Source organism: Musca vetustissima, unplaced genomic scaffold (genome assembly GCF_032173495.1).
Source record: "Musca vetustissima isolate MV318-11 ecotype Yass unplaced genomic scaffold, APGP_CSIRO_Mvet_v1 utg81121, whole genome shotgun sequence".
NCBI classification, from domain to species: domain Eukaryota; kingdom Metazoa; phylum Arthropoda; class Insecta; order Diptera; family Muscidae; genus Musca; species Musca vetustissima.
In genome coordinates, this window is record NW_026876785.1 from 34,952 (window position 1) to 62,184 (window position 27,233).

The window sequence follows — 27,233 nt, forward strand, 5'->3', positions numbered from 1 at the left end:
GATATACAACAATTCATTTGCATGTCATTGAGTTTCCACTTAATATTTTTCCAGGCGAGTTCAAAAGCATAAACAACCTGGTGTTAATTATTTCCTTTGGGATTTTGGCACAAATGTGCAAATGGCTTTTAAAAACCGAACATAAAAAATACACATAAAACACGAACAACAATGACAACAAAACATTTTTACACGTGTATATGATTATGTGTGCGTGTATTTGTATGTGTGTGTACCTGTATACAATTTGTTCATAAACATGCGTTCAACGTTATGAAAGCATCTGTTTGTTGTTATTCATTTTGTTGTTAATACACTTTGTTATCCTCAAGTTGACAAAGGATCACACGCCTTACCACAAATCCCAATGCAAAGTGCAAAAAAAAAACATATATAAAAAAGTATATGAATATAAACATAAACTGGAATAAAAATTTATTTCTGGCGAATTTATTATTCCCATTGTTCCAGGCAGGATTTCAAAATAGAGCGAAACCCATCAAATCAGAGTTTATGTTTAATGAAAGGAAAGATGGTTCTAAGGGTCAACTAGGTGTGCTGAATATATGCCCTTTGTGAGAGTGAAGGCTATCAGATGATTATCATATGAGACCTGTTTTTAAAATCACGATTTTCGAACCTGCAAAACCTATGTTGTTAGTTATGATCCATAAGCTTAATTGTCTGGCTACTTTTTTTGGCATTGAATTAAAATATTTTTTAAACTAATGAAATGCAAATCCTCAAGTACAGCCAATGTATAATTTATGGATTTTACAACCAATTTCACATAAATAATATTTCGCAAAATTAACAATATATGCATGTAGTTGTATATGTAGTTTTTAATTGGATTACAGCATATATTTATTTTGGGTATGTTAAAATGTTTAAGGTTCAAAGGAGTTAAAGTCTGTATATACGAGGGTTACTATATATATTTTGGTCTAATAATGACAATGTGAATGTTTATTATCGACAATTGTTTTACTGGTTTTCGCAAAATTCTTCAGAACGATTTAAATACTTTCAGGTGCGCTCAAAACAATTTTCGGTTGAAACATCTCCAAAATAGGAGTTTTGAATGCTTCGACAGAATCTTATGGTGACGAAAATTGTAGACCACACATGTTTTTCGGAAATAAAATCAACTTATAGGGTGACGAGTCTGCAACGTTGGGATAGTGATTCATCCTCTTTTTTCTTGATGAAAATTGTGGATTACCACTAAGAATTGACCTTCTACAGTGTAATTTTGTAAATCATATAATATTAAGTTTGCATTTTAATAATATACAATAATAACATTGATCCTTTTTAGAAATAAGAAATGTCCTGTAAATATTATTGGCAGGATTTAGGGTTACACTATATTCTATAGAAGTCATAGAATTTAGTAAATATATACTGAAGAGTTCAATTTCATTTAGCCATGCTGGACAATGGCATATATAATGAAGTCAAAGTAAATCGTTTCTTTACTAAACAAATAATGATATTGTAATACTGTGGCCTCAATCCATAAACTAAAATGTGTAGCCGTATGGAATTGTACAACAAATTTAATTTTTATTTTCATTCTACTTTTATGCAAATCAACTCAAAAAGGGTTGAATTTGTTTCAGCAATTCAATAGCCTTTCTTGTAAAATATTAACATTTATCCCACATAAAAGAAAAAAAGAAAAAGAATAAATAATCAATTTTCACTTTAAAGCTGAAATCTTTAAGAAAAATAAATAAAGTAATTTGCTCAACATTTTGCTATGGCCTCAAGAGGGCAATTCTTTGCGGTTTCTTTCAGAGCTATTTAGCATTTCTCCTATACCGTTATATCATACTCACTTTTTTTTGTCATTTTTGTGTTTCACCACATTTTTGGTCAGATGTGAGGATGAAAAAAAAAAACACCAATACAAACTCACGTACAGAGAAGTTTGGATGGAGCTAAGGGCAAAACTTTTGTTGCCAAATAAGTTTATTTTTGTTTTGGTAAAACAAGCGACATCAATGGAACCTGAATGGGTGGTAATGGCTATGGTGGTAGGTGGTACTCTTGTGACTTTTCAGTCGCCTGCCTGCCGACCTGCCTGTTGAAGACAGCAACGGAATTTTGCTGTTAAGAGCAGGCGGCACTGATTTCTCACAAATAGGAAACAAATACAATTTAAATATTCAAAAGTATATTTTACTTGAGCGTGCCTTTAATATTGTTAACAGAAATTGTTTTGGAAATGAAATGTAAAATTTTAATGAGAGTTTTCTTCAACTACGAAATTTGTTAATATGAAGTTAACAAGTCTTTGATTTCACGTGTCACGTTAATTTCCTGCATGTCTGGAATGAAAACTTTTAATTACACTGTGATACAAAATAACAAAAAAAAAAAAAAAAAAAAATTCAGGGGTTCTAATGTACCAATTCTATTTAGTTGGAGTCCTTGGACCACGAAAATACCTTTAGTTTTTTGGGTCACTTCGAAAATTAGTTTTATAACGGTAAATATAGAGAAAAACGTGGTTTCATAGATTTACAATTTGAAACGCGAACAACTTATTTACTTTATTACGGATTTATATTATTCTTTTTTTCATTCGAAAGATAGAATTTTTCATTTCAAACCAGATATATATTTGGTAAATCGGTTGAGGATTGGCTGAGCTACCGTGGTTGAAATGTGAAAAAATACGCATAAAAAGACAAAATTTATTTTTCTTCGGACTGTACGATGAAATTATGATAACAAGCCGTATAAGTTTTATTATATTACGGGGAAGGAAATTAAATAAGCTTTCTAAAATGAGAAAAAAATCGGTTAAAAATTAATGACATATTTACATTTTGTATTGATTCTATGCATACTCTCTAAAGGAAATATCGGTCTATCTCGTTTCCTCGTTTCGATATTATGTTTGTAACAGGCAAAAGGAAACGTGATAGACCCATAGTTCCTTTAGAGAATATGCATAGAATCAATACAAAAATGTGTATAAGTCATCCATTTTTAACCGATTTTTTAGAATTTTCTCATTTTGTAAAGCTTATTTAATTTTCTTTCCCGTAATATAATAAAACTTATTAGTCCAGTAGTCCAGGGACTACAACTAAACAGAATTGGTACATTAGAACCCCTGAATAATTTTCGTGTCGCACAGTGTTATATACACAACAGATTTTATGTTGCAAATAAATTACTATTTTAATTAAAAAATATACTCATTAAATAAAATAGACTAAATATTACAAGATATCTAAAAAAATACTTTAATACTGCAAAAAAGCGAACAATTAAACGGTCAATGTGGTACTTATTTAACGGATACAGAGATGGAAATGCATATTTGATATGGTTTAGTGAAAAAATCAAAATTTAAGATTTATATGCGTTCTGCAACTTTTTCCTGTTCACTCTATGTGTTTACAATTTAAATTATTCATGTAATATTTCCACTTCGTCAAATATAATATATACCTTAAATGCAAAAATGTCCCTAATTGTAATTAGATAGGTATAATGATATTTGCTGGCATAAAAAATAATACACGAAAAGAATTCCAATGAAATGTGTAATACTAACCAATTAACTTTTTGTGTTTAAGTTTTTTCTTCTTCTTCTTACTTTAATATTAACTGGAAAAAATTCACAGCACTCAATTTAGTACGTACTTTGAAATGTTAAGTTAATTAATTAAATTAAACTCCATATTAATGGCGGAATTTTGATGTTGTTATACGAAATTAATTTAAAAATAAAAATTGTGTGTTTGTGTACGGCATTAATATTAAATGTAATCTGAATAAAATGTTGTTAACTTAAATTATAAAAATAAATGTGCGGTAATGTTTTTGTTTATTTTAGCATTTAAAATTTAAGCAACCAGTCAGGGGTCAGGCGGGATTCGATGGAAATAAAAATTTACTAGCAAGTAACCCAACTACGTTGGATATGCCGAGGATACAATATGCAGTAAACGTGTTATTTTTAAGTTAACCTGCATTTTAAATTTATTAATCAGAGAGCTAAGGCTCTGCAGATCATAAGAGTCAAACAAAGCTGTATGATCAGCAAAGCCTCAACAAGCTTATTAGAAAAAGTAACAAACAGTAAACACAGAAACACAGAGTTTTTAGCAACCGTATTACAAGAAGTGTTCTCTGTATCACAGTGTGGTGAAGGGTATGAATGCACTTACCATCAATGTATTGTTGGACTAAATGATAAAGCCCCCCAGATTCAGTTTGTAGTACTCATTGCTACCACTTCACATTACAATTATTTTACAATAACCAATGCAGACGAAACATAAATAATACTAGCCGAAAATATTAACCGCGTTTAATTTAATTTTATTCAATTTGTGCAACAACAGTTTAAACAATTCTATTCTCAAATGCAGCACTTTTTTATTTTCAAATATAAATTTCCTTTATATTTACTCCTAATTTAAAGAGATTTTGATTATGGATGAATCTCTTTCAAAACACTCGCTCTCTTTGGCATAACAATGGAGAATAATTTACGTATTTATCTCTTCAACACTTCAACGTACGCCAAAAACAGCATAGTATTTCGCCACATAAACCGATCATTTAAATAACATTTTTTACTTTAAAAAAATAATAAATAAAAACGTAAACTAATTATTTGCGTAAAATATTAAATAAGAGCTATAGTTTTTAACAATTTTACTTGACAATTTAAGGATCCACAAAGAAAAACATGCGAACGAAATGGATATGCGACGAAAACTAATGGCGACTTCAAAAGAAGAAGACAATGAGAGAGAGAGAGAGAGAATGATGTGTATAATATAAATGGAGATTGCTAATATAGTGTCAAATAAATATTCGGACATTTAGACCTTTGGAAAATAATTTAATTCAACAGTACAAAGAGAGTTTGTAAAGTGGAGGCAGTTTCTCTATTCAAATTGATAGAGCAAATATGTGATGTGTTTTAGTCCCAGTCAATGGTGGGCAAAATTTCTCTTAAAAAATGTTTAAGGGGACCCCCCCATTCTCGGGGCCAAAAATTTTGTTGATATAATTCGAATCTACACTAATTAAAGAATGTCCCTACAAAATTTCAAATGAAAATCTCAAGAACTCTTGAAGATATAGCCGATTTATAGTGTCAGCATCAAGTGACGGCTGAAGGGCTTCTCAAACTTTAAACGCGTTTTTCTCTAAACATTTTTTTGCGAATGGCGGGCACGATAACTCAAAAACTAATAACCCAATCAATTTCAATTTTTTACACGTTTCTCTGTGAGTGTATAGCTATCGTATGAACTAGGATAAAGCCAATCGGTGAAGATCTTCCTTATTTTTTAACTTGGGTTTTGGTAAACAATCGGCGATTTTCCAAAAATATTTTTTCAAATGTCCGCCATTTTGTTAATTTTAGGGCGAAGTCAATAATCCTAGTTCATACGAGAGCCAAACATGTACTCTTTCTAACACCGTTAAAGCGCCATCAAAAACAAGGACTTTTCTTTAATTACAAAAAACAACAACAAAAATTTTTTGTAAATTATTTTTCTTCTATATTAAATCTTCAATTATATATGTGTAAAGTTACAAACCTTAACAAGCATTGGTATTGATTTACCAGCCCATTGAAAATCTTGAAAAAATAAAATCGAGAATGGGTGGGGTCCCCTTAAGGGAAAATAAAAACATTAATTATTCTTCGGAATTTACTAAATTCAATATTTTTAAAGCATAAATAATATCCCAGGGAGTTCAAAAAATAAATTCATTAAACAAATTTCGAAAAAAATTAATTAATGTTTATTTTTACATCAAAAAATGTAAAGAGAACCCATCAACGCTGGTGTGCAAGTCTGCCCAACTATGGTCCCGGTAAATGATCCCACTTCATTTTCCGTACGTTGAAGTGCCTAACCCTGATTTTTCATCCTGAGTTTCTGTAATTAACATTAACCTGCACATGAACAACTTACACCACATAGTTCTTTTGATTTTTTTAAATTCAGAACACTTCGATATACTGCACTTTAGAGATTTAGTGTGAAAATAGAAAATTATTGCAAGCAATTTTTCCATAAATAACATCGACTTTGAGGTGGCCACATAATTAAAACATTGTGTAATTTGTTATTTTACTGAATTTTTTATTTTGAAAATGTTTAAAGAAATTCTTTAAATTAGTTAAATTATGTAAACTTAGCACCGATAAAATCATTTACAAATAAAAAATCTTGAAAAAAATCTGTAAAATTTATCAAAATTGCCAAAAATTTGTGCAGTACACCTAACATTCAGAAAATCATCCTTATTATAGATATTAATGGTCCGAATGCACCAGAAATTGCTAGAATTAGTAGAAAACAATAAATAATTCTCAAAATAAATATTTGAAATAAAAACTCAAAAAATGGGAATTAACCTGAAGGAACGACTTAATTTCGATAGCCTTTATTGAAGAAGGCCGGAATATTTTTGCAGTATGTGAGGAAATATCAATTGATATTGGCATTTATTACATTAAATCGATTGTTCGAGTAGTACAAAATATATTTTATCAAAAAATAGGTATATTATTAAATTTCAAAAATACTTCAAAAGGACCGAGGGCTGATCAAAAACTTTTTAGCACATTAAATGTTTAAATTACGTGACCACCACTGTATATATATATATATATACATATATGCAACTATCTCTACTTTCTTAAACTTCTAGAAATTTACACACAGTTAGAATTAGTCTTAAGAACTCTTCCAATCTTTACAATTGAATCACTGCAATTTTATTGAGATCATATTAATATTCTCCATTTGCATAACTCCCCTCTCATTCTCTCACGCTATTCCATTTCAATAGAGTAAAATGTCAACACCATCTTCTTCTTCTTCTTCTTTTGAGGTTGCAGTTAGTTTTCGTCACAGCTTAATTTCGTTCGCACGGTTTTTGTGTGGCTTCCCAAAATTCACAAATAAAATTGTGATTAATTATAATTATTATTTAATAATTGATACAAATAATTAGTTTATGGGTTTATTTATCTCGAATATATAAAAAATAGTTTTGCGATCATTTATGTGTGGTAATCGAATGATGTTTGTGTCGTGTGTACTCTGATGAAGAAGAAGACGAATACGTCAATTATTTTTTGTTGTTATGTGATAGAGTGTTGTGAACAAAAAGGAGAAGAAAGAAAATAAAAGAGGTGTTGCAAAAGGAAATGAAAGAGGTGTTGCATTTGAAAACAAATTTGTTAAAGTTGTTGTTGTCCAAATTGAAGGAAAGTAATTTAAAGAAGAGAATAGTACTGTCGGCGTGTTATCAACGTCTCGTATTTGGAGCATCGGTTAACGCGAGTGTTCGGTATTGTAAAAGAAGTGTGGTCTGTAGTGCAAACATCCGTTGATATCGTGTATTACAATTAAAATATTCTGTAATGTCCCTTGTTTATTGCAAATTTGTTCTCTAATTATTGCAAAAATGCTTGTGTATGTATCTGCTATGCTTTGCTCTGTACGATGTTTGGCTAGATGTGCGCGTTTGGCTACAATAAGCTGCTTAATAATTTAGGTTTACCTTTGCAACAATGTTCAAGTGTCCGTGCGAAAGAGAGTAAAAGCTCCACTTCCTTTCGCTTGTTTTCGTTTATCTATTCATGAGTGTTTGTTATTTTTGTGTTTTTTTCGCATTCGGTTAGTTTTACTACAAAAGCTTCTTTAGATAAATTTGTGGATTCGTTTTAAGTGTTCACAGTCAGTGCTTTCAGGGTTTCAACCTTACAAATTGGTATAATTAGATAAAAAAAAAACAAATAATTTATTGGAAAAATGTATTATTTCAAATCCAGTAACATAAAAAAATAATATGAAAAGTGTAACTAATGAAATAAAAGACTAACTTCGAATATGTATCGAGGAGGGTTAACCCTATAAATGTACTTATAGCAGCGCAATAAGACTCCAAAAGGTAAGTGTTTTCTAGTTCTCTTATTACGTTTCTATTACGGCCCTCTATTGTAGCCCTGTTCAACCATGGGAATTGGTGCCCTTGTTTACATGTATAAAAAAGTTCGTTTTCGGCGTTCCCTTTTAGTAAGTCATTTCATAGGGCGGTTTCTCATTTGTTCTCTGAGAACTTTTTTGTTGCACGCCTCTACTCTATTGTTTGGTATCACTACTCACAAGTTTATTTAGTGTTCGACACGAAGAGAGGCGAATTAATTTACATAGAACAAATGCAGTAAAGTACGGTTATAGCGAACTTGTAGGGACCAGGCAAATTAGTTCGTTATAGAAGAAGTATTAGCCGAAAAAATATATTAAGTTCCAAAATATGTAATTTGTGCGTCCTTTTTGACAATACTTTCGCTGTTTCTCTTTTCCTTTTATAAATCTGAGATTTTTTTGTGAATGTTGCAGCGTTATCTATATTTTTTTTTGAGCAAGTTTGTCATTTTTAAGTACTTTGTATATTTATAGCAAGATCGTTATAACCGAATTAAAATAAATGAGAACTGAAAGATGGGACCGAATAAATAGTTTGTTATAAAGAAAGTTCCCTATATCCGTAGTTGGCTACAAGAGTAAAGATTTGTACGAAAAATATGTATTTAAATTTCGGGATCAGGAAATGTGTTCGCTATAAAGAAAATTCGTGTAATTGGTGTTCGTTATAAGCGTACTCAACTGTAATTTGGGGTGGTATATTAAATTTGAAACCTATAGAGATACTCCATTTTCAAAATATTATAGCAAAAAGTTTCATCTTCGTTTTCGACTTTTAGTAAAATTGTGACCTTTTTCATTTATACACATATAAAACCACATTTATTTTAAGTTTTTCAAAAGCAATCCTAAACTAAACTCTCTCCCAAGTAATAACCCTTTTCGACAGAATAAGGTGAAATAAAATGGTATCATGTAAAACCCTAACCTTTAGGGACTGATATACTAAACTGAACTTTTCGTATATTTATAGTACGAATTTCCTTCAACCTTGGCAAAATTCTGAAGAAACAATTTCCAACATTCTCAATTTTAAGAATATATCTCTATAAATTAACCAACTGTATATTGTACTAAATTTAGCTACATTTAGTACTATTCGAACACTATTTTAATTCATTTCATAACCATCTCCTACACACACTGAAAATGAACTAATGACAATTTTCAGACGTTCAGCTTTTTCTATTCATCCATTAGAAAAGTACCAAAGTTTAGTATAGTTTTCCGAAATCGTCTTCATGCCTAATTTCGATTTCGTTCACCCAATACCAACATCATAGTTGGTATTGTATTGTACATTTTGTACACTATTTGTTGCAGTTTTAGCAAACCAAATTTCATAGGCCTATGTTATCCCCCAATATTACCAATGCTACCAATGTCATTTGTAGCACTGTTCGATACAATTTCCGTACACTTATAGCGTGAATTTCCACAAACCCCGTCTCGTCATAAATATACCAAGCAATATTGAAACACAAACTTCAATAATTTCTTCTGGGCGATGATTATGGGAAATAGTTATTTTAGAACAACATCAACATCAGTTTGATTGTGTTGCATTTACACCAACGAGTTGCGGCTAACCCCTTGTTATAAAATTAATATTAATTAAATGGTAAAGAATGCGAGGTTTTAAAATTATGTTTAAAAAACATTCAACTGTTTTACAAAAACAACTCTTTATAATTAATTTTATTAAGTTTTTTTCTAGTTTTAATGCATTTTAGTTGCAATATTTTGCCATTGTCAATGTAAACAAAATAAAAAAGCTCGTAATTAGTGAGTCGACAACATGGATTAAAGATTAAACAATTAACCTCATTTGAAATAAATAAATGCATATTTAATTTGATTTACAAAACAATGTTTTTTTTGTTACGCGTTGTTGATAGAATAACACTTTTAATGTATTAGTTGGGATAAGAATTGTTTAAATGGTGTTCAGGTCGTTTTGCTGGAACCACATTCATCATACATTAATTATGGTCCATAAAAATGTCAACATTCCCAACCCTTTTTTATTTTTTCTTGTTGTTTATTTAGCATCACGAAACCTTTTTTAATAAATTATATTAATAGTCCGTAATTAATTTTCAATTAAATCTTATTCAATCATTTTTTGCGAGTCGTTGAATACAGAATCGTTTATTTATGTGAGAAACCCCAATATCAATCACAATATCCTCAAGATTAATTAATTTTGTCATTCGCATAACTAAAGTTTGGCATAAATTTGCTCAAGCAAAAATGATTTGCAATGAATTGTGAACAAAGTTTGTCAATTTGTCTTTTCTTCACAGAATTCAATAGAAAAAGGATGTTTGTTGGATTTCAAATGCTCTTTGGGTAACAATACAAAAAATTGATTTCCAAAAATTTCTATATGAACTTTCTCTATCAAAGGCAAAAACAAATATCTCAATAAGGTATATAAATTGTGAAATTGTACAAATAACACAAGACAAACATTCGAATCTTTTTTGTCAAGTGTTTTTATTTTGGGGTTTCGAGGCATGCCATTTTTGTTTGCCTATCAAATATTGATTTAAATTGATTCATGCAAAGGTTGAGGTTCCGACAATTGGAAGTGTATTATGAAATTTCTGAAAACACTTATTGTATTCAATTCAAGAAATTTGTACATAGAGCATTTTTTTGTTTTAGTATGTCTACTATGTCCTTCACTACACATTGGAACTAACATTGTTGAATAGCAATATCGAAGAAACAGTTATAGTTATTCGTTTAGGCGCACATTTTTTTTAATTAAGAAATTTTGGATTGTGGAAATGTTTGCTTTCATGAATGGATTATAAATAAATCTTAAACCTCAAAGTTAAATCTTCAAATTTTGATATTGGTATGCATGTGTGATAAGGTTGTATTTTAGGAAAATGTGTACAAAATGATACTAAAACTTCTACTTGTGCTACATTGTTATTGGGTGAGGAAGAGATATTTTGGGCAAAGAGAAAAAGTATGGAGGTCGTAACTCAAATTCGAACTAACAGAATAGCAATACATTCTTGTATATCCAGCATGTCATTTAGGTATCATATCTTCGTTTTAAGCCTTACCAATATATGAGGTCTTCAGGGTATTATGTGATGTAGGAAACTATTAGTAAACCTAAATCTAAAATGATTGAAATTGAAAAGTATTTTTTAATATCAACACAAAAATAAAAAAAAATAAAAATGTTGAATGGAGATATTCACCGGAACTGTTACCATTTTTGTTTCCTATTAAATACATAATCAAAACACTGTAAGGATTTTTGAATTCTGTTCGAGTAAAAACAAACATTGATTCAGGATCATCTTCCTACTTGTCATGGCCATTATTGTTGTTCATTCTTAAGTATTGATATGGCTATGACGATGTTTATAGTCGGTTGAAAAAAAGCCAACACTCTTTACCAATAAACCAAAGCACAATTTTGTTAATACCACAGCCTCGCATGCAGAGGATGCCAAGAGAAGAATGAAATTACTAAAATTTGTTGTCAAAACAAAATCCGAATTAATGTGTTTCCTTGGAAACAAGATAGCAATAAAAACATCTTACCGCCAAAGGAAAACTTGCTTCGAAGTAAAATAGAACACTTCTTTTCGGCTTATCAATGTTGTTTACAAGTCATTCGCGTGTTTTGTTTATATTTCCAGGTGGCTTAGATGAACCTAAAAGCAATCATTTGTTTACCTAGTTAGCTATCAAAGCCCAACAATTAACTTGATGGACAATAAGATTTGAGTGAAATAATTTTCCATACAACTGGGATGAAAAGTACGACTTAGAAATAATCTGCAAAGAAGTCCAATTTCCAATTTAAAGGGAAATTGCTATGCCAAAGCAAAATGGAAGGATTTACTACAATGTAGTTAAAGATATAAATATGATACATTTGTGAATTTGCAGCTCAATTTAAATTTCTGTATGTGCACACAAAGAAGATTAAAGTAAAATTCTATTCCTTGCCTATCTTTATATATGCTCGTATATTCAGTGGCCATGTAACATATGCTCTATCCAAACCAGGCAAATAAAAATGTACAACAATTGAATCATAAAAGATGTCTCTGTAGTTTGCCGCCGTTCTTATCCCAGACATACACATCATATTCAGGGATATAAGAAGAGAAGATCCTACCGATAACTGGAAAAGTTAGTTTGTGCGTCCGTCCATATGTTTGACAAAGTTGAATTGAGCAAAGAAAATTGCTTCCTGATAAACGTTTTCATGGAAAAATATATGGCAACCAGATCTGAGCGCACATTCACCAATACATCCTTACAAATATTTTCTTTTCACTTTTGCTTTGACGTTCACAGGTGAAACTTCTAAATTGGGTTTAGTGACATTTATGAAGTTAAGGATATAAGATAGTAAATTTAAAATAAATATGCTCATCGATTTTCAATTTTAAAGAAGATAGTTCAAGCATAGAATGCATTTTTTCTTTTTTTAGTTGCACAAATTATCGCAATATTCTGTGTGGAGCAGTCATTACAAAGTGTACAAGTGATTCCATAAGTGACGTTGCAACGACAGATTAACGTGAAATCAGCGATATTATATATCAGATTTGTTTATGATTCAATTAAATAGAGAATGACAATTACCTTGGTGAATCATGTACAAGAAATCGGAGGAACATAGGCAGGTATTTCCAAATATTAACGAATTTTCACAATTTTCAAATTAATTATCCGTCACGATTGGATATGAAATATTTAATATGCAAATACAATTTTTTAACATCATTTATTGGTCTACATTTTATAAAGTCCTTTTAACTGCAGATTTTAGGCATTTGGAATATAAATACGGTCGAAACCACCAATATACCGAATATTTGGGGGTACCGTTTTATAGGAGCTACCAGAAAAAGTTGACATATTTTTATATTTTTTTGTGGAGTAATTTAGTACCCAATGTACCAAATTTGAACGAATTCGGTTGTAAAACGCGCTCAAGAACCCCATAAAAATTGACATATATTTATATTAATTAGTGGGGACATTTGCTGAAAAATAAGAACTTAAAGTACTAAACTAGATCCAATTCGGTCGAAAAATGCGGCCAAAACCCTTCAAAACCCCTATATTTATAATTTTTAATAGAGAAATTTGGTACCCAATAAGAACTCAATGTAGCAAGTTTCAGCGAATGTGCTTGAAAAACTAGCTCAAGAACCCCAAAATGCCGAAAATGTGTACTAGTACAGAATAAAAAAAATTGGCTGTTGCAAACATAAATTTATTCTGAAAAAATTTCCCGGGCCCCAGGGCCCCCCTTCTGGCTACGTCGCTGGTGAAGGGTGTAACAACTTAATCATAATTGATGTAAATTTGTACCACCGCTGCCAGGAATATCCCAAATATATATAAGCAGCATTTAGTATTTCGAATTTATTTAACCCACAATTTTACTCTCATACTACCTTCCATCAGCAACAACCAAATTCTCAAACATGTATGTGTAAATCTTATTAAATAATTATAAATATATAAATTTAATTCTTTATTTTAAATTTTAGTGTTGTTCCTTTTTTTCATTAATACTATTTCATTGTAAAAATATTTTCCTTTACGATAAGCAACAAAATAGGATTATTAATAAAAATGAAATATGAATGCATGAATGAACATGAATGTGAGTAAGGAAATCATATTTTCATATTTACAAAAAAAAGTAAAGGAAAAAAATAAAAGAAAACATATAAACTGTACATAACACACATCGTTGTGTGTGTGTGTATGTAGAAAAGTGATGATGTGCAAGAGTCACTTTGTCATCACTTGACTCCATTGATGATTAGTGGTATTGGTGTTGATGCTGCTGTTGCATCTGTTGCAGTTCAGTGCGCACTGTGCCCGTCGATGAAGACGTTGATGATGTGGCTGAATCTGATTGCATCGATGATGCCGACGATGACGAACATGACGATGTTACAGATGCAGGTTTCCTGTTCGATGGATACGACGATAAGACTTTGACATCGTCGTAGACTCTGACAGCTTCATCCGTAGCACTTGTCTTTGTCATCGCAACACCCGAAGAAGAACTTGTAGAATCCTTCGCCTGCGAAGCCTGCACGTTGGGAGCCCAAGTTTTGTTTGGAATTGATGTCAATATGTTTGTTGCCTGGGGTATTATATTTGCATTTGTTTTATCCTTATTGATAAGCTGTTTGTGCTGATTTGGTTGCTGGTGCTGGTACTGATACTGTGGGTAATGCTGGTGCTGAGGTGGATGCTGATGGTGCAGGGGCGGTACATTTGCATTTCTATGTAATTGTGGTATACGTGATTGTGACATGGTCGGTTGTTCTTCTGTTGATATATCACCGGTGGCTGGCTGTGTGGCTGTTGTTACTGTTGCCATTTCCGCTACATCAGGTGTTTGTAAAGTTTCCTTGGATGACACTTGATTGTCATCCAGTTGCATTGGTGTAACTTGACAGCAATTAGTAGTATCTGTTTCTGTAGCACCAGCTTTAGTTGATGCTGATAATGCGGCCGATGCTGATGAGGATGACGGTGTAGTGGGCGACGTGGGTACTGCTGCTGCTGATGTGGCTGTCTGTGCTATTGTGGAATGTATTTGGCTGGTGGTGGCCGCCAATGTTGCTGCTGCTCCGATTATCCTTGGTATGTGTGACTTTTTGGGTTGGGCATAAACGGGCGAGCTGCATGACGTAGTTGTCACTGGTGTACTTGGTTCGGAGGCATAACATGACGGATGATGTTGCTGCTGCTGCTGTTGTTGTTGATTAGTTGCGGGTGCTTGTATGTTATAGACTTTCTGTGTCAGATGTGCTGTCACTTCTCGTTCAGGTGTCTCGTAGATGGGCGATGACTCAAATGATTGAAATACTGATTGCTTTTGTTGGAAATTACTTGTATTGGTCTCTATTTGCGGAGGCTTGTTCTTCCGCTTAAGCGTGGAATAGTAGCCCTCGGTGGGTTTCAATGAACCCACAATCAAAGTGTTTTGAGTTATTTTCGGTTCTTCTTCCTCTTCGGTACAGTCTTGGGCTAGCATGACTGGTGAAGTGGTAATGTTGTTGCTATTTCTACGTCCAGGCGATGGTTTCCTTCCCAATGTGGCCACAGTACGAGGTGGTGGTAAGGGAGGTTGCTGTTTTAGTTGCTGCAGTTGTGTGTGGTGTAGGAAAAAGGAGTTGGGTGGCAAAGAATTCCGTTTGTATGTGGTAGACAAATCCTTGGTCATGGGTGGAGATTCCGTCTCACGGTCTCGTTGCATAAATGTGGGCAACACTTTTGGATATTTCCGTCGTTTAATGACATCGACTTGCTGTTCTAGTGTTAGGCTTTCGTGGGGCCATTCATCATTGTCATCTTTGCTGGTGACATTGATGTCCAGATCATTTCCGGTATCGGCTTGCATGAAACTGGTAACCTTTTCCTCTTGTTCGGGGTCCAGGCGATAATACATATCAACTGGGTCCGACCTTGAGTGCGAGTGCATGGGCTGAATAAGCTCGCTGTCACAGGTCTCCGTAACGGCGGAGTGTTGGCGCATCAAGGTGTAGCGGCTGTTATCGAGCGAATCTTGGGGAGTTAACAGTTCTTGATCTTCTACTTCCACTTCCTGACATATTATTCGGTTAGCCTTGCTCTTAGTCACCTCAATGGGTTCCTGTTCCATGACACTGCTGCCTCGAGTCTCAGAGGTGGCATCAATTGCCACACTAACCTTGAGCGGATGTTTGCCAAATGAGCCACTTCCTCCTCCTATCGAGGAAAATGAGGACGATTTCTTGGAGTCTTTGTTGCTGCTGGTCCTTCGTGGCAATGCCACCTTATTTTGACCCATCCATTCGCTCACCTTGGTGTGTGTGTCCACTGTCGAGCAACTTAATTGCCGTGTCATTTTAAAGCCATTCATTGAGGATCTCTCGGTTTTTACGGCTTCATAGGTATTCGATTTTCGCACAGCATCCATAATATAGCTGTCACCATCGTCCTGATGGGTACTGGGCTTAGAGCGCTTCAAGTCATCGTCGTTGGTGCCATCGTATGCCGTGAGGATGCCCGTGCCCAACTTGCGCTGCATTGTCTGGGTCTTCTTCTTCTTTTGCATTAAAATTGTCGAATAGATGACGACATTCAATATTATGAAAATGATAATCAGGCCTATCAGTAGCTGCAGTGTTGTTTCCGATTTGGCCACATGCTCTTGGCTGTCTTCTTCGTCCACCGTGCCATCGACGGCTTTATTATCTTCATTTACGTAATTGCCACTGATGCCCGTGTAGGGATGACTAAATTGAGTTTGCTCAAAATTATCACTGGCTCTGCCCGGCACAGCTGCACCCTGCCCGCTCGTATCATAGTGGCGTATGCCGTAAATTGTTGCCGAAGTGGTGGTGGGTGCACGGGCCACAAAACCATAACCGCCATTGTAATTCAACTCATAATTACGTGACTCGCCGCCTTCCTCCGCTGTGATGGGACGGTGCCTCACCTTGCCCACATACGTTGTGGAGGGCGGTGCATTATACATATTTTCAGCCGTCTCTGATGCTGGCTTGTGGCGTTGATACGAATTTGGTTCTTGCATTAGCACCTTCAGCGTTCGGACCGGATCTTCTGCGCCATTATCACGTGCTCCAAATTTATTCATATGACCGGTTATTACTTCACTGCCGACAACACCGCCAGCACCACCACCAGCACCACTTACACCATAATGTTTGGGGTAAATTGCCGTGGTTCCTGCAGGTGGCAGTGGTGTTAGTGATGGCATTGTGTTTGCATAGTTGGCCTCCAAAAATGGCTGTTGTTGGATGTGTGCAATTTGATTGAGTTCATCGGGCAATTCTTTATTCCAAAAATGCATGTAGACTTGTCGATATTTATAACCGATAGATGGTGGTATTCCTGTTGATGATGTAGATAGTTGCAGTCGTGATGATGATGATGGCCGGTTGGTTGATTGCAATCCATTGGTGGTGGTGGTGGGGTGTTTGCAAGAGAAAGAGAGGAGAAAATGCATGCACATTTTGAAAAAAAAATTGAATAAAAATTGATTTTCAATATTATAAAGTATGGCATAAAATAATGTAAAAACTATCCATAAAGATGCCTGTTTAGCATTATTCATAACGGATTGTGCCGAGTTAGCTTTATTTTAGAGGAGAAAATTGAATAAATTGAATTTAGCAATTGTTTGAACAGATAGTTGATTGTGTGTTTTTTCTTTCGGTTTAAATTTTATAAACTAAAATTGTGGTGAAGTTTAGTTATTGTAAGGAGTTTGTTAAGGGAAAAATGAAATTTTAAAAGTTGAAGGTGTAAATAGTCGAATTTCCAAATACAAATCAATTGATGGGAAAACTAATACACATTACTTATAATAGTAGATCTTTATAAAAAATAATCATCATAAAGCTTTTATTTATTCTACCATTATTTTTTTAATAACAATTTTTCAGATTGCTGACGTTTTTCCAATATTCTCCTCTTTAATAAAGTAGCTAAATATTCTTCCTATAAAAAATTTTAAATTGCCATTGCATTCACTTACCAATATTCATGTATGCCTGTGAACGTTTATTAAACTGTGGCCATTCTAAATCGTAGCGATCCCATTCCAGTGCATGTAAATTTATGAAACTCTCCTTCCATGGCGCCTTCGGATTCCTTCGGGTGGGGGACAAACAAATAATAGAAAAGAGAAGCCAAAGAGCAAGCAGATTAGAAATGATGATAATTTTGTTTGCAATAAAGAGAAAATAATCCAATAATGCTTTTTAAGTTGAAAAAGTGTTATGGCATTTTATTACAATATCCACCAGTAAAGGAAACTAAATAAGTGCACAAGTATAACGATAAACTTGAAATCAAATGGCCAACAATTTTTTTTGTGTGGTGCCCCTGTAACTCGAAATAACCTTAGATGTTAGGAGGAAACGAAAAAGTTAGGGGGAAGAAAACAAACTAAAGTGATAGAAATAAAATTTCAATTTCTATTTGAAACTATTACAAAAGATGCTTAAATTTTTTGGGGAATGCCAGTGTCACTGCCACTGTCAAACCAAAAATAAAATGTATCCAGCTATTGGCCATATAACCGAGTTAAAAGAAATACCATGCAGATTCTTAGTCTGTTGTGGAATATCCCGTGAATTTCCTGTATTTTTTTCATTTTTGTTGGCTTGTAGTAAATGTAGCTTCTAGATTCTTTTGCCACTTTGAAGTGGTTTAAAGATATGAACTTTTTTCAGTTGTTGTTATTTTCATGCTTAGGATAGCTAGTATGAAAATCACAACAACTGTTTGTTGTCCATAATAATAATAACAATAATAATGATAATAACAAGCAACGCCATAACGTGGCACTACTTACTGTCGTTCGTTGCAGTTCTAGTAACACTTAACTATTGCCACGGCAACGGCGATAATAGAAATCTTCTTTAAAATGTTAGAGATATTTTGAACAGTGGTAATCCTATATTTTTAAATAGAAAAATTTAAAAGGTTCTCAATGTTAGGGCTGTTGCCACTATCAGGACCTACATGGTAAAATTTTTAAGGCTGTGTATCTTATGCAGATTGTAGTAGAGGTCATTTAATAACAAAAATTTCTCAGACCATTTTGTACACTGTTGTCCCTATTGGCGCCACTGTATCTTGTTGATGTAATAATGTTTTTATTCATTGTTATTACATCATTTGTTGTTGTCGTTGCTGAACATTTAATATCCGCACAAACTTACCCAGTCTTGGCGAAATTGCACCAATACGACATAACAGCCTCGGCCAATAGTTTCTCTTGAGGCGTGTAGTGAATACCATGGAAAAGGCCAGCTGATGCCAGTGGTGCTCCAAAAACGAAGGCCAACTCTTCGCCCGCAATACTATGGGGTAACTGCAAAGAAAGAATAACAACAAACAACAACAATACAATATTATAAAAAAACTGACAATGAACTGCTGCAACTACTGGAAAAAGTGAAATTCGTTTACTGGAATTTGTGATTATTTTTGGTAATTGGTTTTATTATCATTCAAGATGCTAATGCCATAATGCACTATTCTTGACCCATCCCCCAACAACAACAACAACCACAACACAGTAGAAGATGTTAATAAAAATGCAATACACAAGTTCACAATCACACTTTCACACACACACCCAAACACACCATTGTAGTATAACTCTTTATAGAATTGGTTTTTAAATTAAATTGCATACTCCCAAATGTAACCCTGCCACCCGAGCACTTGCCCAGCTTATGGGAAATGGAAATAAAGATCTATACACATTAACAAAGATGATGATGCCGGCAACAACGTCAAAGAAGCAGAAAAGTCATCATCTAACAAACATTCATTTGCAATGTAAGTGATGTTATTTGGGAACTTGACAATTGAATTTGCCAAGACCCTTGTGTAATTACTCTTCAGGGAAAAGGTCAAACAAATAAATTTACATGCAAATGCAAAGCTGGCCTGGCCTGGCCTGCTCTCATCTGGTCTGGGTATGAGCAGAATGACTAATGGGAATTGCTTAAAATTGAACATTGATTAAACCACAAACACTTCGTAGTCAAAGGAAATGAAATTATTTCCCAGACAACACAAAGAATTGCATTCGTATTAATCAATAAATCACATCACATGACTGGAGAGATATGTTCCGAGGACATTTGTCTAATGAACAATGACAACATTAATTTCTTTGAAAGTATGGATTTGTTTTTCTTAAATGCCCGAAAGAGACTAAATGAAATTCCAGTTAGAAATGTTTTTTGTTGTCTAATATTGCTTCTTTGTAGTATTCCTTTTTAGTTTCGGTGAAAAAAGTATCAGGAATTAAGACAATGCACTATGGGCCAGAAACCCATTTTTTTTTTTTTTTTTGAGGAAATAGTCCATTTCAGATAGAGATAAAAAAGCTAATAAAATTGTATATCATTGTTTGTATTTAATTCAGTTCCCTATGGTAAATTTCGTGTAAATCGAAAAATATATAGGGACTTTGGTACACCATTTACATTAAATCGGACGAAAATAAAAATGGGAGCTATGTCTAAATCTGAACCGATTCTAGACTTAACTCAGTACCAAATTTCTTGCACATCGAAGGATATATGGGGACTTTCGTGCACCATTTACATGGAATCGGACGAAAATATATGAGAGCTATATCTAAATCTGAACCGATTTTTCCCAATTTCAATAGGGTTCGTCCTTGGGTTAATATATGTCTAATCTCATCCAAATCGAATCATAAATTCGGCCTTCACTTTGTTTACAATTTAACTTGGACAGACGGACAGTCGATATATGGACTCAGAAAGTAATTCTATCCATATTCTCAAAGGAACCATGTGTCTATCACGTTTCGCTTTGCTTGTTACAAACATATGTACAAAGACATAATACCCTGTACCACAGTGTGGTGAAGGGTATAAAAATTGACCGCCATTTTCGATCCTTGCAGAATCGTAATCATTTGATACTTATTTATTTCATGAACCAATTGTTCTAATTAAGACAAACAATTCCATTATCTACGTCTTTTGATGTTACACATGATGGAAGATGGAATTAATAAACAATTTTGTTCTATTATTAAATTAAAATTAATAGCAATTTGAATACATAAAAATATTCAACAATTCTTGAATTTGTTACTAAGGGAACTTACACAAAAAATGCTTCCTTTCACATCCCCAAAAATACATCGTTTTTAAATATTTATTTCCCCTTTTTCCAAAATCAACATACCACATTATGCTGGATAGGGAATAATTACTTCTTATTTTTGTATCCATGTTTATTTAAGAAAATGCAACTATGTTTACTAATTATCTTCATTCAGTCTGTTTCTTGACAATGTAAATACTTAAAACATGCTTTTCAGTAGCAAAACCACATTTCAATGCCTCGTGAAGCAGCCATTCAAGCGTGGCAGTAAAGAAATGCATTCTCATAATGTAAAGCTAACTCATTTTGAAGATTAATCCGGGAAAAACAGCAACAACAACCATGCAGTCTTCATCCAAAAAATGTACACACAGACAGCCATGCACGCAGAGATACAGACTTAAAATACGTCTGGCAATTTCTTACAGATGCGCTTTCCATATACAAGAATAACAACAAAGTTAAAAAACACATTTCGTAAAAGACGTGCTTATATTTGTGTGTCTATGTGTGTGTGTGTGTGTGCGGTAAGAAGCTCCTTGTGGTTGAGAAGGACTCTTTGCCCAAAAATTGAATTACAACGCTAAAAAGGAAGTGAAATATAAGAAAAGCGTACTTTTACGCCACGCAACACACAACACGTTTATTGTAATAATGTTAATTCAGGAAATGCACCAGAATATCTCCTTTCTTGTAGTTGTTGTTTTTGTTTTGTTTCTCGCAGCACGGCTGTCATGCTCATAGATATCAACAAATATTTGCGTGTTTTTTGTAGGACTTTTGTTACAAAATTTAAACTTTTTTGTGAAGTTTTGTGATGAAATAAATAAAAGGGGGAATATTTTCTTGTTTTATTATATATAATAACCATGAAGAAATATATTGAGTCGTGTATATATACCTACATATATTCCATATGTCACTTTGTCATTGTGTAAACGTCTACTCGTACTTTTGTATTTATTTATTTAACACACTTAATTCTGATTGAATATTTCTATTATATACAATTTACTTTTCATTACCCTAAGGTGTGTCCTTATTGCACTCAGACTTGCCGATATAATTTCATAGCCAAAGGCTAGCAACAAATCCAGCTACTAGCAGACGTCTTAGAAATGATTAATACCATCTCAGTAAGACCAGTTTAATTGTCGTATAATGGGCTTTAATACTATTACAGACACCTTGGCAATTATCCTTTTAAATCTGATCATTAATTCACGATTAAAATTCTTCTTGTGCCGGCAATTGCCAAGACATTAATTACAGAATTTAATCATATTATTTCCAATTAATTTCACTTATAAGCTTTACATTTTTAAATACAACAGCAACATCAGCCGATGCTGTACTCAACAATTTAAAGTCAATGTCTTTAAGTTTATATTTGCTATCTAGCATTACAATAAAACTTTTTAAAAACAATTGCCTGTCTGTCTGTCTATCTACTTGTTCATACTTAGAACAAGACAGGACAATTTAGCTGTAACAACAACAACGAAAACAAAACAGAATTGAGTACATGAAATATTGAATTGTTTTGAGTATAAATTTCTTAAATGGAAATAAAAAGTTGCTGCCAAAAACCAAAGTTGAATACTTGTCTATGACTTGATTCTTTTCTTCTTTTTGTGGGTCTTGTTGTGTTGGCGTTCTTCTTTATGTTCTAGACACACAGCAGCTCTATGGCCTTACTAAGCCAGGACAACAACAATGTGCACCCACTCTCAATGTCATCATACAAGTATTCCAATAGAATGACATAGTTTTTTTTTTGTTTTTGTTGGATATGGAACACCACAACATGTTCCCCGAAATAAACTTGAAAACCCCAAAAATCTGGCCACAAAAGTAATTGACGACAATAACAGCTCCAATGAGCGTTTCTCCTTTCGTTCTCAAAGGACAGTAGAATGTGCAGAAGTTTCTGTTTTAGCTGTTGTTGTGGATAGTTACAATAATGAAATGAAAACTTATAGAATTTTCTAATCGGAAGACAACAAAATGTCGACAAGAAACTAAATGAAGGCGATACAATAATGAAACTAGAAGTCAATAAATAGAACACAGTCGAAAAATATAATATTTATATAACTACATATATATAAATGAACATATAGTAAAGGGAATGTCCCTTAGGAGCAAATATAAATACGAGGATATATGTGCAATTTGGTTAACTTTGATAAATATATCATTTTGTAACAGTAGTATATGCTTATTTTGACCAAAGTCATTGTATTACCATGAAGTACTACTCCAATATCTATATTTGTGTTCCTAAATTTTGAATTAAATACCGGTTCGGCACGAATGAACGAAACACAATAATTTTATCAAATAGATCTATAGGACACAATTATTATCCAGAAACATGAAAATGGTATCTCAGGAAGGCATTGACAGCTTTTAAGCCGAATTTGGTATACCCTTCACCACAAATTGTTTGTCAGGTATGAAAATTAAACCAGTAAGGAAAGTATTATAGTCGGACTGGACCGACTATAAGATATCCTTCACCACTTTGGGTATATTTTATCTATATATCATAACAGAAGTCGCATTTTCGAAGGAACTTTAACATGAAATTTAACGAACTTAAATATGTGATCTTCATTTATATGTGAACTGACTGACATAAACTCTTACACATGCCATTCAGAAACCCCTACACATGCCTATACATGTTGTGTCAATAGGCCTAGTTTTGGGTCTTTAGTGCACCATTTACATTAAATCGGAAGAAAATATATACGGTCATTCTAGACTCAATTTAGTATGCTATGTATATATATACGGACATTGGGACTCCATTTACATAAAATCGGACGAAAATATATATGGGAGCTATATCTAAACCTGAGCCGATTTGCATGAAACTTTGCATGCAACATTCCCAACTCAGTTCAGTACGCTATGTCAAATTTCGTCCAAATCGAAAGACATATGGGACTTTGGTGCACCATTTACATAAAACTCATATTTAGTATGCTAAGTGTGAAAAGTAAGTTTTTTAGAAGCTCTCAAAGTACGGAAGTTTCTTATATCTTACGTGCCAAATATATATACTTTGGTTTGGATTGGCCGATGATTACCAACATTTCAGAGAATTTAAATTAAGGACCGTAGTATCGAAAAACGTAAAGAACTTTAAAACATGCTAAGTCGACTTAGCATACTATGGATCGGAGGCGTCGATATATAGGATCTATGTCTTAAACTGAACCGATTTTTACCAATTTCAACAGGGTTCGTCCTTGGGTCAAAAAAATGAGTTGTGCTAAATTTCATCCAAATCAGATTATAAAAGCGACCTGCACTTTAAATTGACTTATATTTAATTAAATTGACTTATATTTCGAGAAGCTGCATACTAAATCGCAAATTTACAAACACCTCTTCACTCCGGGTTAATTTTTGCAAACAATTTTTTCAAAATAAGATTAGCTGGAAAGAAAAAAGTGGTTTAAAATCGAATCTTTGGAACCAAGGAGGAGAGGGCTATGATTAAGAATATTTGTAATGGTTACTTCGATGGGTTGCAAAAAGAAAGGCAAAATAAAAATATTCCTTATATTACAACTCAGAGCGGGTTTAAAAATTTGAACAACGCTTAGAAAGAATTATGATCAGTATTACTTTACAAAAATTCTAGTAATCAAAATGGAAAGTCTGCTGCATCAGAAATAGATCAGAGCTTTGCTCGGAACTATGTCTAAACAATTTGGTTCAAATCGGTATATGTTCCATCTGATTCTAAATTATTTCCCTTTATTTATTTTCCCTTCCGTCCCATTTTTCCAGATAACAACCCAGTCTAATTTTATGTGATTTTTAATGGTATTTTAAATAAAATGATAAATGACGTCGCCAAAATACTTTAGTTTATTTCTTCATCTTTTCATACCACCCTTGGGACAAGTAATAAAGTGTCAAAACGTTAAAAGAAATAAACACTTCGTTTTGGCTTTCATTGATATTTTGTTTTCGAAACAAAGTTGTTATTACGACAATGGTGAACTTTTACAAATTTGAACCGAACATATGAGGAGGGGTAATGAAATTTTCCTAAACTACGCAAATTGCAAAAAGGGAAACAACTTTCGATAATTTTCTCATATACAAAGAACTGCAATAAATTACTTCCTCAATTTGTTATTTAGAGTTGGGTGTTGCTCACAATTTAGCCATCGTCATCCATTGTGATACCAGGCAAAAATGAGTTCTTACATGAAATCGAAATTGCTACCCAGATTGTGTCACAGATTTTAAAAACAATCTTCTACAATGCTAAAAGTAATACTACCATGACTATTTGTTGTATGAGCTGGACCAAGTTAAATCGTTTTGTTTACCAGTTCTAGGCTTTTTAAAATAAATCCCATATACCATTTTCGCATGGTCATATTTCTTGCAACTGCTCCCCAAAGGCTTAAGTTTGCTTCGCTTTCCTTTCGTTTCGTTTAGTTTTGGTTTGGTTGTTTTTATTTGTATTTTCACTGGCTGGCCAAAAGTAATAAAAATCTCTGGGTGGATGTTAAGTTTAACAACGTGACCGAAATGTTTAGGTTACTGCCAATGTTTGGCAAATCAAACAACAATAGCCATGATATGTTGAACGCACACACACACGAACACACTTATATGACAATGTAGACTTGCAGACGCAAGGCCAATACTTACATGTGAGGAAAATGTGCATGGGCTGGAAATTTTATGAGCCAACTGACCATAGTAACCAATGGCTAGGAAAAATGGAAATTCCGCCTTTTTACGACCCGAATATTTTTTTTTTTAGTTTTCCTTTCTTTTGTGTTAGTATAAGTCTGGCTTCCAAAAAACATATTTTCCGAACATGTTCCAACGCATTCTTTTTAGTTTTTTTTAGTCGGCCGTTTGGTTATGTTTTAGAGAATAACATAACATTTTGCCAGATTGTTTTCTTTTTTATTTTCATATTTTTACACAAATGTGTGTTTGTGTGTGCGGGACTACTGCAGTCACCGTTTGTTACGTTGTCTAGCTGAATGGGCTTAAAAGCAAATAAAAATCGAGGGAAATAAAAGAGCAAACATTTAAAGCCTAACCATATTTATGATTGTTGTTATTTGGCTTCTCTGTTTCCCTGCAAGAATCATATCCTGCTGTTTTGCCAGACAAAATAGGAATGGGGCTCATAACGAACCTTTCGTATCCGAGTTGATTTTATGCAACAAATAATAAAAAAGTGCGACTGTATATAAGAACAGGAAAAAACAAATACTGCATATTCATATTCATTAACATATGTGTGTGTGTCCTGGTTTTGTACGCTTTCCTCGGATTCTATTTTATTATATAGTTAGATGTTCACTATATTATGCAATTTCTGTTGCCAAAAACTTAGTTGCAATTTAACGGTTTGATGCTACAGTGAATTAAGGTATAGCATTTTACTTAAAAACAGTTCGTATGAAAATTTGACAATAATATAACTTAAAAAAAAGATCGTAGAAGTACTTTGGTGGCATTTTAAAAAGGATCATTTTATGATCCATATATCTTGATATATTTACTTATAATAAAAACTGACTTGCCATAATTCAAATTCAATAAACTCAACTAAATTATGTTTACTTTTAACGAAAGCTGACTCGATTGTTGTTTTCCACTGTTCATTAGGAGAAAAATTATGAGAATGCAAATACTTGTATGTATATAACATATCCTTAGTTTCTTACGAAAAAATCATGTGTATAAAACAAATAAGAAACTATTTTCAAATATTGTCTTCTTATCTTGATATGAGTATTTCATTTAAAGTGTCTGCACAAGCACATACACACACACACTTTCATGCGGATTTCCTATTTCTTTTAATCAACAATTTCAATGAAATTCGCAAAAAAATCTCAATAAATATTTTTTATGAGAATATACTTAAAGAATCTTTGAATTTTGTATGTGTGTATTATGATTTTTTTTTTGCTATGAAATATTCATAGAAGAAAATTAAATATTTTATCGACACAAACAAGTAACAAGGTCAGACATTATTAAAGAGATTCAATAGCAAAAGACGGGGAAATTAGTAAGAAAACAAGAGTAGTGAAATCATTTTGAAAGGAAATAGTTTCCTTTCTACTAAATTAAAACCAAACATACAGCACAACTTGCAGGAAATTTTCTCAGAAGAAAGTCTTTTGAAAATAAAAAAAAGATTTTTTTTTTAAATAAAAAAGAAGTAGTGTAGAATAAAAAATAAGAGGTATTGATTAGAATTATGACAAAAACCAAAACTAGGGCAATCTATTTTTATACCCTCTACCATAGTATGGAGGGTATATTAATATTGTTTTTCCATTTGTAACTCATCGAAATAATCATTTCCGACTCTATAAAGTATATATATATTGATCAGCGTAAAACTCTATGACGAACTAGCCATGTCCGTCTGTCTATTGTAATCACTCTAGCATCTAAACGAATTGAGATACATCGCCAAAAATTTTCATAGAGCATTTTCTCTGTAGGTAGGTCACGTTTAGCCACAGCTCCCATATGAGG

At 33.0% G+C, this 27,233-nt stretch overlaps 1 protein-coding gene across 1 annotated transcript in view; it reads right to left on the reverse strand.

Annotated features, from left to right (window-relative positions):
* Window positions 1-13,788: 13,788 nt before the first annotated feature.
* LOC133321337 (uncharacterized) overlaps window positions 13,789-27,233 on the reverse strand; it is a 53,295-nt gene continuing 39,850 nt past the window's right edge. The window contains exons 8-10 of the mRNA XM_061530430.1: window positions 18,749-18,900; window positions 17,557-17,672; window positions 13,789-16,910 (exon numbers count right to left, since the gene is read on the reverse strand). Coding sequence (XP_061386414.1) covers window positions 13,819-16,910; window positions 17,557-17,672; window positions 18,749-18,900 — 3,360 coding nt within the window. The 3' untranslated portion in view covers window positions 13,789-13,818. The remainder of the gene's footprint in view (window positions 16,911-17,556; window positions 17,673-18,748; window positions 18,901-27,233) is intronic.